General features: G+C 62.6%; 1 protein-coding gene across 2 annotated transcripts in view; it reads left to right on the forward strand.

The window, feature by feature from the left end:
• LRP1 (LDL receptor related protein 1) overlaps window positions 1–10,219 on the forward strand; it is an 80,737-nt gene extending 70,518 nt beyond the window's left edge. For both annotated transcript variants that reach the window (XM_077913472.1, XM_077913473.1), the window contains 22 exons: window positions 252–368; window positions 1,030–1,136; window positions 1,255–1,387; window positions 2,197–2,316; window positions 2,434–2,556; window positions 2,860–3,000; window positions 3,100–3,234; window positions 3,306–3,425; window positions 4,517–4,785; window positions 5,533–5,711; window positions 6,230–6,336; window positions 6,584–6,700; window positions 7,199–7,375; window positions 7,490–7,630; window positions 7,742–7,915; window positions 8,190–8,351; window positions 8,749–8,923; window positions 9,013–9,114; window positions 9,268–9,332; window positions 9,436–9,526; window positions 9,628–9,772; window positions 9,938–10,219. In XM_077913472.1, coding sequence (XP_077769598.1) covers window positions 252–368; window positions 1,030–1,136; window positions 1,255–1,387; window positions 2,197–2,316; window positions 2,434–2,556; window positions 2,860–3,000; window positions 3,100–3,234; window positions 3,306–3,425; window positions 4,517–4,785; window positions 5,533–5,711; window positions 6,230–6,336; window positions 6,584–6,700; window positions 7,199–7,375; window positions 7,490–7,630; window positions 7,742–7,915; window positions 8,190–8,351; window positions 8,749–8,923; window positions 9,013–9,114; window positions 9,268–9,332; window positions 9,436–9,526; window positions 9,628–9,772; window positions 9,938–10,078 — 3,041 coding nt within the window. In that variant the 3' untranslated portion in view covers window positions 10,079–10,219. The remainder of the gene's footprint in view (window positions 1–251; window positions 369–1,029; window positions 1,137–1,254; window positions 1,388–2,196; window positions 2,317–2,433; window positions 2,557–2,859; window positions 3,001–3,099; window positions 3,235–3,305; window positions 3,426–4,516; window positions 4,786–5,532; window positions 5,712–6,229; window positions 6,337–6,583; window positions 6,701–7,198; window positions 7,376–7,489; window positions 7,631–7,741; window positions 7,916–8,189; window positions 8,352–8,748; window positions 8,924–9,012; window positions 9,115–9,267; window positions 9,333–9,435; window positions 9,527–9,627; window positions 9,773–9,937) is intronic.
• The last annotated feature ends 2,174 nt before the right edge of the window (window positions 10,220–12,393 follow it).

Here is a 12,393-nt window from a genome sequence, read left to right on the forward strand (position 1 = left end):
GTGGAATCTTCTCTGCCCACCCACTGGGAGCTGTGTGGGTCCCCTCCCCGGGGTAGCTCCTCCCGGCTCCTGCCCCCTCCTGCCTCATAACCTCCCCGGACCCCACGTCTCAGAACGTTGCTGGGCCTCCCGCTTGCTGTCCTTGCTCCCACTCCCGGCCATCCTGCCCAGGGCTGCCTGAAACCTTCATGCCTGCCCCCACTCAGTCCCTGACTGCCCCAATATTTGCCCCCCAATCTTGCCTCCCGTAGACGAGCGTACCTGTGAGCCCTACCAGTTCCGCTGCAAGAACAACCGTTGCGTGCCAGGCCGCTGGCAGTGCGATTACGACAACGACTGTGGGGACAATTCAGACGAGGAGAGCTGCAGTATGTCCCCACCCTGCCCCGCAGGCACCCCACCCCACCCCCGGACCGGGGCACCTCCCTCCTCTGCACCCCTGCTCCCAACAGGCCACACAGGGCAGGTGGCCACCTCCCAGGACTGGGGGTCAGGTGCCCCCTCCCTGCTCACCCCACCCCACCCCGCTCCATGTCGTGTATTTGAGTTTGTGCCATTTCACCTCATCTCATGTTTCTCTCCATTTTCACACTGTCCTCTCGGGGTTACAGAGGTAGGTGTCTCTGATGTGCCCGTGCTCCCACCACACCCCGTGCCACTGCCCCAGAGCCCCCCATCCCTGTGCTGTGCCTCAGCCCATCATCCTTTACTGGCCTCTCCTGGAACCCTGGTGCTTGTCTTCGTGGTCTTGTCCCTCTCCTGTCCCCTCGGCCCCCCCACAAGTCTGTCTGAGGGCAGAGCCAGGGACCCATGCCCTTTCTCGTGGGTCTAGCCCAGAGGGGTAAGTGTGAGCCCCCTCCGACCCAGCTGGTCCCATGAGGGCGGCCAGTTCTGGCTGAGCATCTTGGTCATTATGCCAGTCACCGGTGGCTTTCAGAGACACAGGGATGGGTGATATTGCTCCCTCGAGGGCTGGAGAGTCCCCACGCCCACCCTCCTGGGCCCTGTCTCTCCCCCGTCCTCCTCCAGCCCCTCGGCCCTGCTCCGAGAGTGAGTTCTCCTGCGCCAATGGCCGCTGCATTGCTGGGCGCTGGAAATGTGATGGGGATCACGACTGTGCGGATGGCTCCGATGAGGTGGGTCCGGTGGGTCCGGAGACCAGGAGGAGGGAGGGGGAGGGACAGGACGGCCAGAAGGATCAGGGCGGGACTGGGGGGGGCGGATCTGACCGGATACCTGCTCCTATGCCCACAGAAAGACTGCACTCCCCGTTGTGACATGGACCAGTTCCAGTGCAAGAGCGGTCACTGCATCCCCCTGCGCTGGCGCTGTGATGCGGATGCCGATTGCATGGATGGCAGCGACGAGGAAGCCTGTGGCACTGGCGGTGAGCCCCTCCCCCCGCCCCAGCTGTGGCCCAGTCACTCATTCTCTCTCTCCTACAGTCACCGTTCACGCAAAATCTTTCTTAAGCACCTACCGTGTGCCAGATACTGTCCTGGGCTTTGGGGATAGAGCAGGGAGCCAGGCCCAGGGCACCCCAGACACTGCTATGCAAGCTGTGCCCTCCACAACAGCACTTAGTCAGGGGGCCAGCTGGGCCAAACTCCAGCAGAAAGCCATCGCGGTGAAAGCCATCCGGGCTCCACCCCACAAGTTCCCACAAGTTCCCACAGGGCAGGCCCTGCTTAGTTCCCTGTTCCGGGGTAACGAAGCAGCGCCGGCCCTTGGCTGACCTGCCAGGGCTCAGTGGCCCAGGGACACTGGAAAGCTTGGGTAGGAGAAGTCTGGGGCTTGGAGCAGAGGTCTCCGCGACAGCGAGGGCAGACACTGGCTCTGCCCTGGAGGGCTGGGACCTATGCCTCCTGACTCCTGGCACAGCCTGCCACTGAACTACAGTAGGCCCGGATGCCCTGCCATGACCACCGGAGAAAGAGGGTCCACTGGACCTCTCTGGACATGCTTCCCCCAAAAGTCCTCTTCTTCTCCCCTAAATACCAGAGGAGGCAGTTCTGCTCAGCTGCCTGGCTGGTGGAAAATTAGGAGCCCTGGGCTCTTTCGGGCTGTACACGCCCCGGTGATCCCTCTGGGCCTCCACCTGTGGAGGGAAGGGAGGCGGCAAGGCCCTGCCTCCAGCAGCCAGCCTAGGGCACAGGGCTCATTCTTGGCTCTTTGCCCGCCGCCTCCGGTGCCCAGTGCGGACCTGCCCCCTGGACGAGTTCCAGTGCAACAACACTCTGTGTAAGCCACTGGCCTGGAAGTGCGATGGCGAGGACGACTGCGGGGACAACTCCGATGAAAACCCCGAGGAGTGCGGTGAGACGGGGGCGGGGCCCTGGGGCAGGGGCCGGGCTCTCACGCTCCCCACTCCCCCCGGGGCTCCAGGCCTGCCTCCCCAGCTGATTCTGGCCCTGTCGCCTCCCACCGCTGCAGCCCGGTTTGTGTGTCCTCCTAACCGGCCCTTCCGTTGCAAGAACGACCGAGTCTGCCTGTGGATCGGGCGCCAATGTGATGGCACCGACAACTGTGGGGACGGGACAGACGAGGAGGACTGTGGTGAGCAGGGAGCCCGGGGAGGGAGCCTGGCGCCGGAGGGCATGGGGGAGGCAGTGCTCGGTAGTTTGGGTGCTGCACAGGGATGGGGGTGGGCCAAGTGGGAACTACGCCTGGGGAGGGGGAGCCTGGGGGCCCTTCCTTAGGAGAGAGAAGCCCCTGGAGGCTTCCTGGCACCTAGGTCTCTAGGTGGAGACTAGGACTCTGAATGACAAACAGCCCCGGGGTCCCTGGGCCCTGGGGCGGGGTGGGGCGGGGTAGGCCGTGGTGGTGAATAGCCAGATCTGAAGCCCCCACCTTCCCCAGAGCCCCCCACGGCCCAGACCCCCCACTGCAAAGACAAGAAGGAGTTTCTGTGCCGGAACCAGCGCTGCCTTTCCTCCTCGCTGCGCTGCAACATGTTCGACGACTGCGGGGACGGCTCTGACGAGGAGGACTGCAGCATCGGTAAGCCGCCGGGCTGGGCTGCGGGGCAGGCGCCTGCCGAGGGGCGGAGGCCCAGGCCGAGGGTGGCTCAGGTCAGGGGACCCGCTCTATCCCCCACAGACCCCAAGCTGACCAGCTGTGCCACCAACGCCAGCATCTGTGGGGACGAGGCCCGCTGCGTGCGCACCGAGAAAGCCGCCTACTGTGCCTGCCGCTCTGGCTTCCACACCGTGCCTGGCCAGCCCGGATGCCAGGGTAGGAAGGCGGGACTCGGAGGGGGCGGGCGGAAACCCAGACCCTCTGTGACCCTCCCATGTAACCCCCAGACATCAACGAGTGCCTGCGCTTCGGCACCTGCTCACAGCTCTGCAACAATACCAAGGGTGGCCACCTCTGCAGCTGCGCTCGCAACTTCATGAAGACACACAACACCTGCAAGGCCGAAGGTACCACCTACACCTACCTGTCTGCGGAGAGAACCGAAGGAGTGGGTGGGGCTGCGAGGCACCAGGGTGTAAAAGGGTGCTGATGTGGGAGGGGATGCGGATGCTTCCCTGCTGACACTGTGCGGACACCTGTCCAAGCACCAAACCCCAGACGCATCCGCAAAGGTATCCGCACAGCTGCCGGCTCCCAGGCTGGCCACGGTGCAGAGGGTGCTGGTTCGGGGGGTTGGCTCATCTGAGGAAGTTTGGGGCGGGGCAGCACACCTCTATCCCACAGGTGCCTCCTCACCCACTGTCCCCAGGAGGAGAGCACACAGACGCATCACCACACAATTCACATGGACCCCTTTTGCTTTTTATTTGAAAATAATATTTTAAAATATTTGAAAAAGCTTTATTGGGGTATAATTGACAATTGTCAGATATTCGTAAGGTGATGATTTGATATATGTACACTTTGTGAAAAGTTTCTTTTCATTGAGTTAACACAACCATAATCTCATATATTTACCTTTTTTTAAAGATTTTATTTATTTATTCATGAGAGACACAGAGAGAGAGAGAAAGAGAGGGAGAGACACAGGCAGAGGGAGAAGCAGGCTCCATGCAGGGAGCCTGACACAGGACTCGATCCCGGGTCTCCAGGATCACATCCTGGGCTGAAGGTGGCGCTAAAACGCTGAGCCACCCGAGCTGCCCCCTATATTTACCTTTTTGATGGGCAATGAGAACATGCCAGATCTACTCCTCCATGTGCTTTGATGCACACCTACACCCCCGAGCCCCCATGCACACACATCCACGCACACATGTACATATGTGCAGCCCCACTCTGCCCCCAAGAGCACATATCAGACAGCATGTAGCAGAGTGGTGAGGCCAGCCAGTGGCCATGCAGAGACGAAGTCCCTGGGGCTGGAGCGGCAGAGAAGGTTTTCTGGAGCAGCAGGTCATCCCAGATTAGCTCAGGGAAGGAGAGGGGAGGGAGCACATCCTGGCACCAGGCTCGTCATCCCCCACCCCGGCCTCCTGCCTCTGCCTCCCCGCTCCCCGGTTCCCCCGACCCGACAGCTGGCCTCTTGCCCCTGCAGGCTCTGAGTATCAAGTCCTCTACATCGCCGACGACAATGAGATCCGCAGCCTGTTCCCCAGCCACCCCCATTCGGCTTATGAGCAGGCCTTCCAGGGTGATGAGAGCGTCCGCATCGATGCCATGGATGTCCATGTCAAGGCTGGCCGTGTCTATTGGACCAACTGGCACACAGGCACCATCTCCTACCGCAGCCTACCCCCTGCCGCGCCTCCCACCACTTCCAACCGCCACCGGCGACAGATTGACCGGGGTGTCACCCACCTCAATGTGAGCACCCTGCCTGGGATGGGACCTACACAGATTGGATGGCTCAGAGCAGAGTTTGGAAAGGATAGTGGCAGGGGGCAAAGGGTGAGACTGGAGGGCAGGGCCATCAGGATTACATTGTGGGCACAAGGACAGGCACACAGAGCAAGGCCAGTTGTGAGTGGTTGGCCCTGTCACGCTGCAGCCCCAGGAGGCAGGGTACATACAGTTCCTTGAGCATCGCAGCCACATTCAACTCCTGATTGATTGGCACTGCTGCCCACCGTGTCAGTCTTGGCCACCTATTTGACCTCTTTGGTTTTTGTTTGAAGATTTTATTTGAGAGAAAAAAAGAGAGAGAGAGAGAAAGAGAGAGAGAAAGTGGGGGGAGGGGCAGAGGGAGAAGCAGACTCCCCACTGAGCAGGGAGCCCCGTTGCAGGGCTCCATCCCAGGACCCCAGGATCATGACCTGAGCTGAAGGCAGACACTTAACCAACTTAGCCACCCAGGTGCCCTTATCTGACCTTTTTGGGCCTCACTTTGTTCCTCAGTAGAGCAAGATAATAATATCTAATCCAGCAAAACGGGAAAGCTCTGAGTATGGCCCGTAAGATGAGGGTCAGTGAATCTCTTCAAACTCAGAGAACTGGCTCTCCATCTGGGATGACATTTTAGCAGGGACAAGCTGACAGGTGGTGGTGGGGATAAGGAGCAGGAAGCCAGAAGGTGGCAGGCCCTGAAATTGTCAACACCACTACCCCATTCAGATTTCAGGACTCAAGATGCCAAGGGGTATCGCCGTCGACTGGGTGGCTGGGAACGTGTACTGGACTGACTCGGGCCGAGATGTGATTGAGGTTGCACAGATGAAGGGCGAGAACCGCAAGACACTCATCTCGGGCATGATCGACGAGCCCCACGCCATTGTGGTGGACCCGCTGAGGGGGTGTGCAGGGGACCCCTGGGGGGGGCACCGGGTGGTGCTAGGAAGCCCCTGGGATGGTGGGGGAGGGGCGGGAAGCCAGGTACCCAGCATCCCCAAGCACATCCTTCCCCTTCCAGACCATCTTGAGATTAGAGTCCTCCTCTGGCCTTGGGTCTTCAGCCGCCCCCAGTGCCGCCCCTCCCCAGTGCTGCCTTTGCCCGGAACTCCCAGTTGGCCTGCTCGGGGAGGGGCCTGACTTCCACTTGGCTGGCTCTCATGTGGGGCCAGGTTCCAGCTTCTTTGCTCCAGGGGGCAGCTCTGACCACTTTGATGACCCCAGATTAGCAGATAGTGGTTTCAGGGTAAAAGATCCTTAACCTGGGTAGAGAGCTGACCCCCCTGGTTTTCTCTGGAGGAAGTAGAACACCCCCCTCCCAATACCCAGCAGTCCTGTTCCCAGGCCATAACCTGGTGGCCCACATTGCTCAGCCTCCTTTGGCAGCCTCGGGTCCTACTCACACTGACTTCTCCTTCCCCAGCACTATGTACTGGTCAGACTGGGGGAATCACCCCAAAATTGAAACAGCAGCAATGGACGGGACCCTTCGAGAGACACTGGTGCAGGACAACATCCAGTGGCCCACAGGTCTGTGGCAGTAGGGGGCAGGGGGTGGAGGAGGAGTGTGCTTGTTGGGCCTGAGGTCCCATAAAAGCTAGGAGGAGAAGGCGCTTGGACTGGGATGGACAATGAGTTGTGGGGCCTTTTCCCAGAAGTGACGAGGAGCAGTTGTGGGAACGGGACAGAGCTGCCCAAGCATGGAGACAGTTCTGCTTTTCCTCAAGCCCACGGTGGGGAAGGCTGGGCCTTCACAGTGCTCTCTGCCTCCCCCCAGGCCTGGCTGTGGATTATCACAATGAACGGCTCTACTGGGCAGATGCCAAGCTCTCAGTTATCGGCAGCATCCGGCTCAATGGCACGGACCCCATTGTGGCCGCTGACAGCAAACGAGGTCAGCATTGGCGAACAGCCTCCACCAGCCCTGCCCTTGGGCCTCTTGTCCTCCCCACTGAGTCCAAGGCCTCACCCAGCACCTGGGTCATCCTCCTCATTCTGGTGTCCAGCCGTCCGTCCTGCAGTGCCTTCCAGCCGCGGCCGCCCCCCGCTGCCACCCACCTGCTGGACTCCCTGTGTACCAGCCCTGCACCCTCCAGCTCGCTTGCCCATGCACTCATTCTACAATGAGTATTAAGCTGCATGGAGGCAACAGAGGCGGAGGAGGAGCTTAGTAAATGTGGGGAGAGGGAGCAGAAGTCGGTCCTGATCCCGGAAGTCTAGGACTGATGAGGCCTTTAGCCAATAGTGGCCACAGGAGGAGGAACGGGTTGGGGGGAGTTCTGTTTGGGATGTGTTGAGTTTGGGGTGCCTGGGAGCCATGGGAGCCACGGGAGCCAGTGACCTGGGGAGTGACCAGGGCCCGAGTCCCCTCTGAGTCTACCTCTGTCCCCAGGCCTAAGTCACCCCTTCAGCATCGATGTCTTTGAGGATTACATCTATGGCGTCACCTACATTAATAATCGTGTTTTCAAGATCCATAAGTTTGGACACAGCCCCCTGATCAACCTGACGGGGGGCCTGAGCCACGCCTCTGACGTGGTCCTGTACCACCAACACAAGCAGCCTGAAGGTAGGCGTAGCATCCTGGGGGCAGTGTCCGGGCTCCAGCTGCAGGTCCCGGTGAGTGGGGGGAGGCTCTGGGCCCACAGGCTCAGCATCCTGCCACCCCTGCCCACACCTGCAGTGACCAACCCCTGTGACCGCAAGAAGTGTGAGTGGCTCTGCCTGCTGAGCCCCAGTGGGCCTGTATGCACCTGTCCCAACGGGAAGCGGCTGGACAATGGCACCTGTGTGGCTGTGCCCTCGCCAACGCCCCCACCAGATGGTACGCTCGTGCCCCTCCCATGTCCCCACTCCCTGGCCCCAGGACCCCCTGCCCTGCGACCCCTGAATCCCCCCCTTCCCTGGCTCTGTGCCCTGATGGTCCTTCCTGCAGCGCCTCGACCCGGAACCTGTAACCTGCAGTGCTTCAATGGTGGCAGCTGCTTCCTCAATGCGCGGAGGCAGCCCAAGTGCCGCTGCCAGCCCCGGTACACAGGCGACAAGTGTGAGCTGGACCAGTGCTGGGAATACTGTCGCAATGGAGGCACCTGCGCTGCCTCCCCCTCCGGTAGGGCCATCCGTTCTCCTGCCGAGACTGTTTCCGGCTCCTTGAGCCCAGGGCCCCAACCTGTCAGCCCCCCACCCCTGGGCCCAGCATCCACATCAGGCGAACCCTCAGCCCCCGTCCCCCCTCATTCACCTCCCTGCACCACTCCAGCCCGTAGCCCCAGGGCCCGGCCCTCTGCCCGCCGCCGTCCACCTGGGCGCTCCTAGGCCTGCTCTCCCGCACGGGCCCGGCGCCTCGGGGGCCACCGCCCTGCTCACACATCCTCTCCCGCCAGGCATGCCCACGTGCCGGTGCCCCACGGGCTTCACGGGCCCAAAATGCACCCAGCAGGTGTGTGCGGGCTACTGTGCCAACAACAGCACCTGCACCGTCAACCAGGGCAACCAGCCCCAGTGCCGATGTCTACCTGGCTTCCTGGGGGACCGCTGCCAGTACCGTGAGTGAGCCATCCCTGGGCCCAGAGGAGGGGACGGGTGCACCGGGGGACCTAGCGCCTCGGCCGGTGGTCACAGGGGCATACTTTAGGGAGGGAGGCCAATCACGACTCAAGCAGCCTCAAGTTGCACCCCCATAGGGGTATCTGCACGCATCCCCCGAGGTGGTGAGCCTTCTGGCATCGGGATTATTCCAGGGAAAGCTGTGCCCTGTCAGGATGCTTGGGGTGTCCTCATGCTCTGAGTCTGCGACAGGTGGGGCCATAGGAGGCTCAGGAAGAGGTGGGAGTCACCTAAAAGACCTGGGGGGTCCCCTCAGGTGTCCAGCCCCCCCCCCAAACTGTGCAGGGCCCTCGTGAGGGTGGCGCTTGAGGCACCTCCTCTCCGACCCGACCACAGGGCAGTGCTCCGGCTACTGTGAGAACTTTGGCACCTGCCACATGGCCGCCGACGGCTCCCGGCAGTGCCGCTGCACCGCCTACTTCGAGGGACCAAGGTGTGAGGTAAACAAGTGCAGCCGCTGTCTCGACGGAGCCTGTGTGGTCAACAAGCAGAGTGGGGACGTCACCTGCAAGTGAGTGGGGCCCGCCCCCTGGCCTGCCCCTTCCTGGGCACCTCAGACACCCCTTCCCAGCCCACCCAACCTGTCACTCCTTCCTGCAGCTGCTCTGACGGCCGGGTGGCCCCCAGCTGCCTGACCTGCGTCGGCCACTGCAGCAATGGTGGCTCCTGCACCATGAACAGCAAAATGATGCCCGAGTGCCAGTGAGTTGAACCTGAGCCTTCCTGAGAGCTAGCTCAGCCCTGCCCCTCCCCACACCTGAGCGGGACACTCGGGACCCTGTGGCCCCTCCCCGTGCCCTGGCAGCTGTGGCTGTGGAGGTCATGCCTACTTAGGTCTGCCCCTCCTGTCCACAGGTGTCCACCCCACATGGCAGGGCCCCGGTGCGAGGAGCAGGTGGTCAGCCAGCAGCAGCCTGGACGTAAGTGGCAGGGGCTGGAGAGACGGAGGCTTGGGGGCCTGGAGAAGGGGGATTCGGGCCTCCTGCTTCCCTGAAGCTCCCTGACTCAGTTTCCCCCCTCCAGATATGGCCTCCATCCTAATCCCTCTGCTGCTGCTGCTGCTGATGCTGCTGGTCGCTGGAGTGGTATTCTGGTACAAGCGGCGGGTCCGAGGGTGAGTTGTGCAGAGTCTGGAGAATTCTGGCTATTATATTACCCCCCTGAGCCCTGCCCCACCCCAGGATCCCCGAGCCCTCATAATCCTGCTTCCCCCAGGGCTAAGGGCTTCCAGCACCAGCGGATGACCAATGGGGCCATGAATGTGGAGATTGGGAACCCCACCTATAAGATGTATGAAGGCGGGGAGCCTGATGATGTGGGGGGCCTACTGGACGCTGACTTTGCACTGGACCCTGACAAGGTGGGCCGGGAGGACAGGGGAGGAGGCTGCCAGGGTGGGGACAAGAGGCTGTGGGCAGGGTGACTAAGGGCACTGAGTTGGATGACGGAATGGAGGTGGGGGCAGGGTACCGGGGCCACAGACCCCATCCCCCGAGCCCCACTTGAACCCTCTGTCACCTTGCAGCCCACCAACTTCACCAACCCCGTGTACGCCACACTCTACATGGGTGGTCACGGCAGCCGCCACTCCCTGGCCAGCACGGACGAGAAGCGAGAACTCCTGGGCCGGGGCCCCGAGGACGAGATAGGGGACCCCTTGGCATAGGGCCCTGACCACTGGACTCACCCCAGAGAGCCTCCTGCCCCCTGCCAGAGAAGTCCTTCGATGAGCCCCCCTCCTGCCCAGCCAGCCCTTCCCCGGCCCCGCCGGGGTGTATAAATGTAAAAATGAAGGAATTACTTTTTATATGTGAGTGAGCAAGTGAGCAAGCGAGCACAGTATTATCTCTTTCCGTTCTCCTCCTTCCTGCCTGCTCCTCAGCACCCCCTCATGCTGCCTTCAGGGAGGGGGGCAGGGAGGGCCCAGGGCTTTCCTGGGGCTCACAGGTACCTGCCTCCCACCTTCCACCCACATGCACCCCCACTGGGAGAGCTGGCGGTGCTGCCTCCCCCCCAGACCCTTGGTCGAGGCTCTCCCCTGTCCCGCCACAGCCCCACTCTCCCCCCTCCCGCCTCCCTGAGGGCTCAGTCTGGGGAGGGAGAGTCCCTTGCTGCCCCTGCCTGGAAGACTTGGCTCTGGCTCAGGTAGCAAGGAGAGGATGGAATTTTTTGGTTCTTCTCGAGGGAGGCCATTTCTCGTGCCAGCCCCCAGTCTGGGGCGCCTCTGAGATGGCCATGCTCAGTACCCCTCCCGGCCCGCCCCCCCCCTCCAGTGCCCCCACCGGGGCCCCCAGGGCTGGAGACTTTCTTTGGTAAACGGTCCCCCCTTCCCCCGCCACCCCCCCTCCCCCGGGGATGAGGAGAAGGTGGGGCACACCCAGAAAGGGCAAGCGGGCAGCCCCGCTTTGGGGACATGAACGTTTTAATAATTTTTGCTGAATTCCTTTACAACTAAATAACACAGATATTGTTATAAATAAAATTGTAAAAAAAGAAAAAAAAAGAAAGAAAGAAAGAAAGAAAAAAGCCACTGTGTCTACCTCTGCGTGTGAGTCTGGGCGCTGGGCTGTGCCTGCCGGCGGCGGCCACCAGAGAGAGGCCTGCCCTGTGCCGAGGCGGCTGGCCAGCCTGGTGGTCGGGGCGTCCCCGCAGCTCCCTCCCCGTGCATCTGGCCGCGCCGGGGGTGGGGGTGGGGGTGGGGGTGGGGGGGTGGTGATGATGGGGAAGACCTGCGCCTCCTGCCAGTGTGACCTTGAGCCGGTAGCTTCACCTTTCCGGACCTCATATTCTCTGGCTGGAGGGCGCTCCGGCCGAAATCTGTTTCTGGCCTGTCACTTGCTGGGCGACACCCACCCGCCGTGCCCAGAACCCGTCTCCCACAGTGAGGAAATCCAGCGAGAGCACGGAGCACACTGGGGGTGTGAAGGGTTTCTAACCTGCAGCGCGTTCCCACCAGCCCTCTGCCCGAGTCTGCTCTTGGGGGGCTGCCGTCCTCGCGGAGGCTGATCGGACGCCAAGAGTAGAGCCCCACCTTCAGGGCAGGGGGGCGCGGGTGCCCTGCACCGAGGGAGAGCGGGGAAGACAGCTTGCCAGGCCCCACCGGCCACCAACCTTCGGAGCCGTCCCAGGGGCTGGCGGGAAGGGACTGCCACAACCCAAGGGTGCCAGGCCTACCTCGACGGTCACCCAGAGAGGGGAGCCTCTTGCAGAACGTCACACAGCCTTACACTGCCCAAGGCTCAGGGGGAGCTAGGGCGCCGCTCTGCCCTCACTGGCACGCGTAAGCTCAGTGGGGACACCTGCACACCTGGAAGAACCGCCCCACACCCAAGGGATGGCCAGAGGGTGGCCGCTCTCCCAGCTTATTCCTGCCCCGAGGAAGCTCCGGGTCTAGCACCTCTAGAAACAGGAACTCTCCCCTTCCTCTTAGCCCTGAGAGCCCAACTCCAGCCTCAGCCCCAAGGCAGTTCTGAGATCCTCCACTGGCTCTGGGGCACCCCGAGCCCCGGTGGAGTCCCCGCCCCCCGAAAAGAGGCCTCCGGTTGCCTAGCGAGGTTTGTGGCCGCATCTGTCCGCCAGGTGGCGGGCGAAGGCCTGCGCGCCGCTCACCCCGAGCCCAGCACGGCCCCTCCCCGACGCTAATTATGCACCTGCAGGCGCCCCCTGCGCGGCCGCCACCGCCTCCCCCCGGGCTCCTCAGCCACACCCCCGCCCCCGCCCCCACCCTGCGCCCCGCTCCCCTCCCTCCGCGGCGCCCGCCCGCTCCCCCCCAGCCCCACCCCCTCGCTCCCTCCCCCTGCCAGCCGTGCATCTGGCGCCCCCGGGGAGCCACTGATTCTCTGCCTGTCGCCTCAAGATCCCGGGCAGAGCGCGAGGGGCCCCCAGCTGCGGCCTGGAACGCACGGCCCTCCGGCCAGCGTCCCCTCGCGCCGCCAGGACGGCCGGGGAGGGCCCACCGGGAGGCAGTCCCGCCCCCACTCC

This window comes from Canis aureus, chromosome 11 (genome assembly GCF_053574225.1).
Source record: "Canis aureus isolate CA01 chromosome 11, VMU_Caureus_v.1.0, whole genome shotgun sequence".
Lineage (NCBI taxonomy): Eukaryota > Metazoa > Chordata > Mammalia > Carnivora > Canidae > Canis > Canis aureus.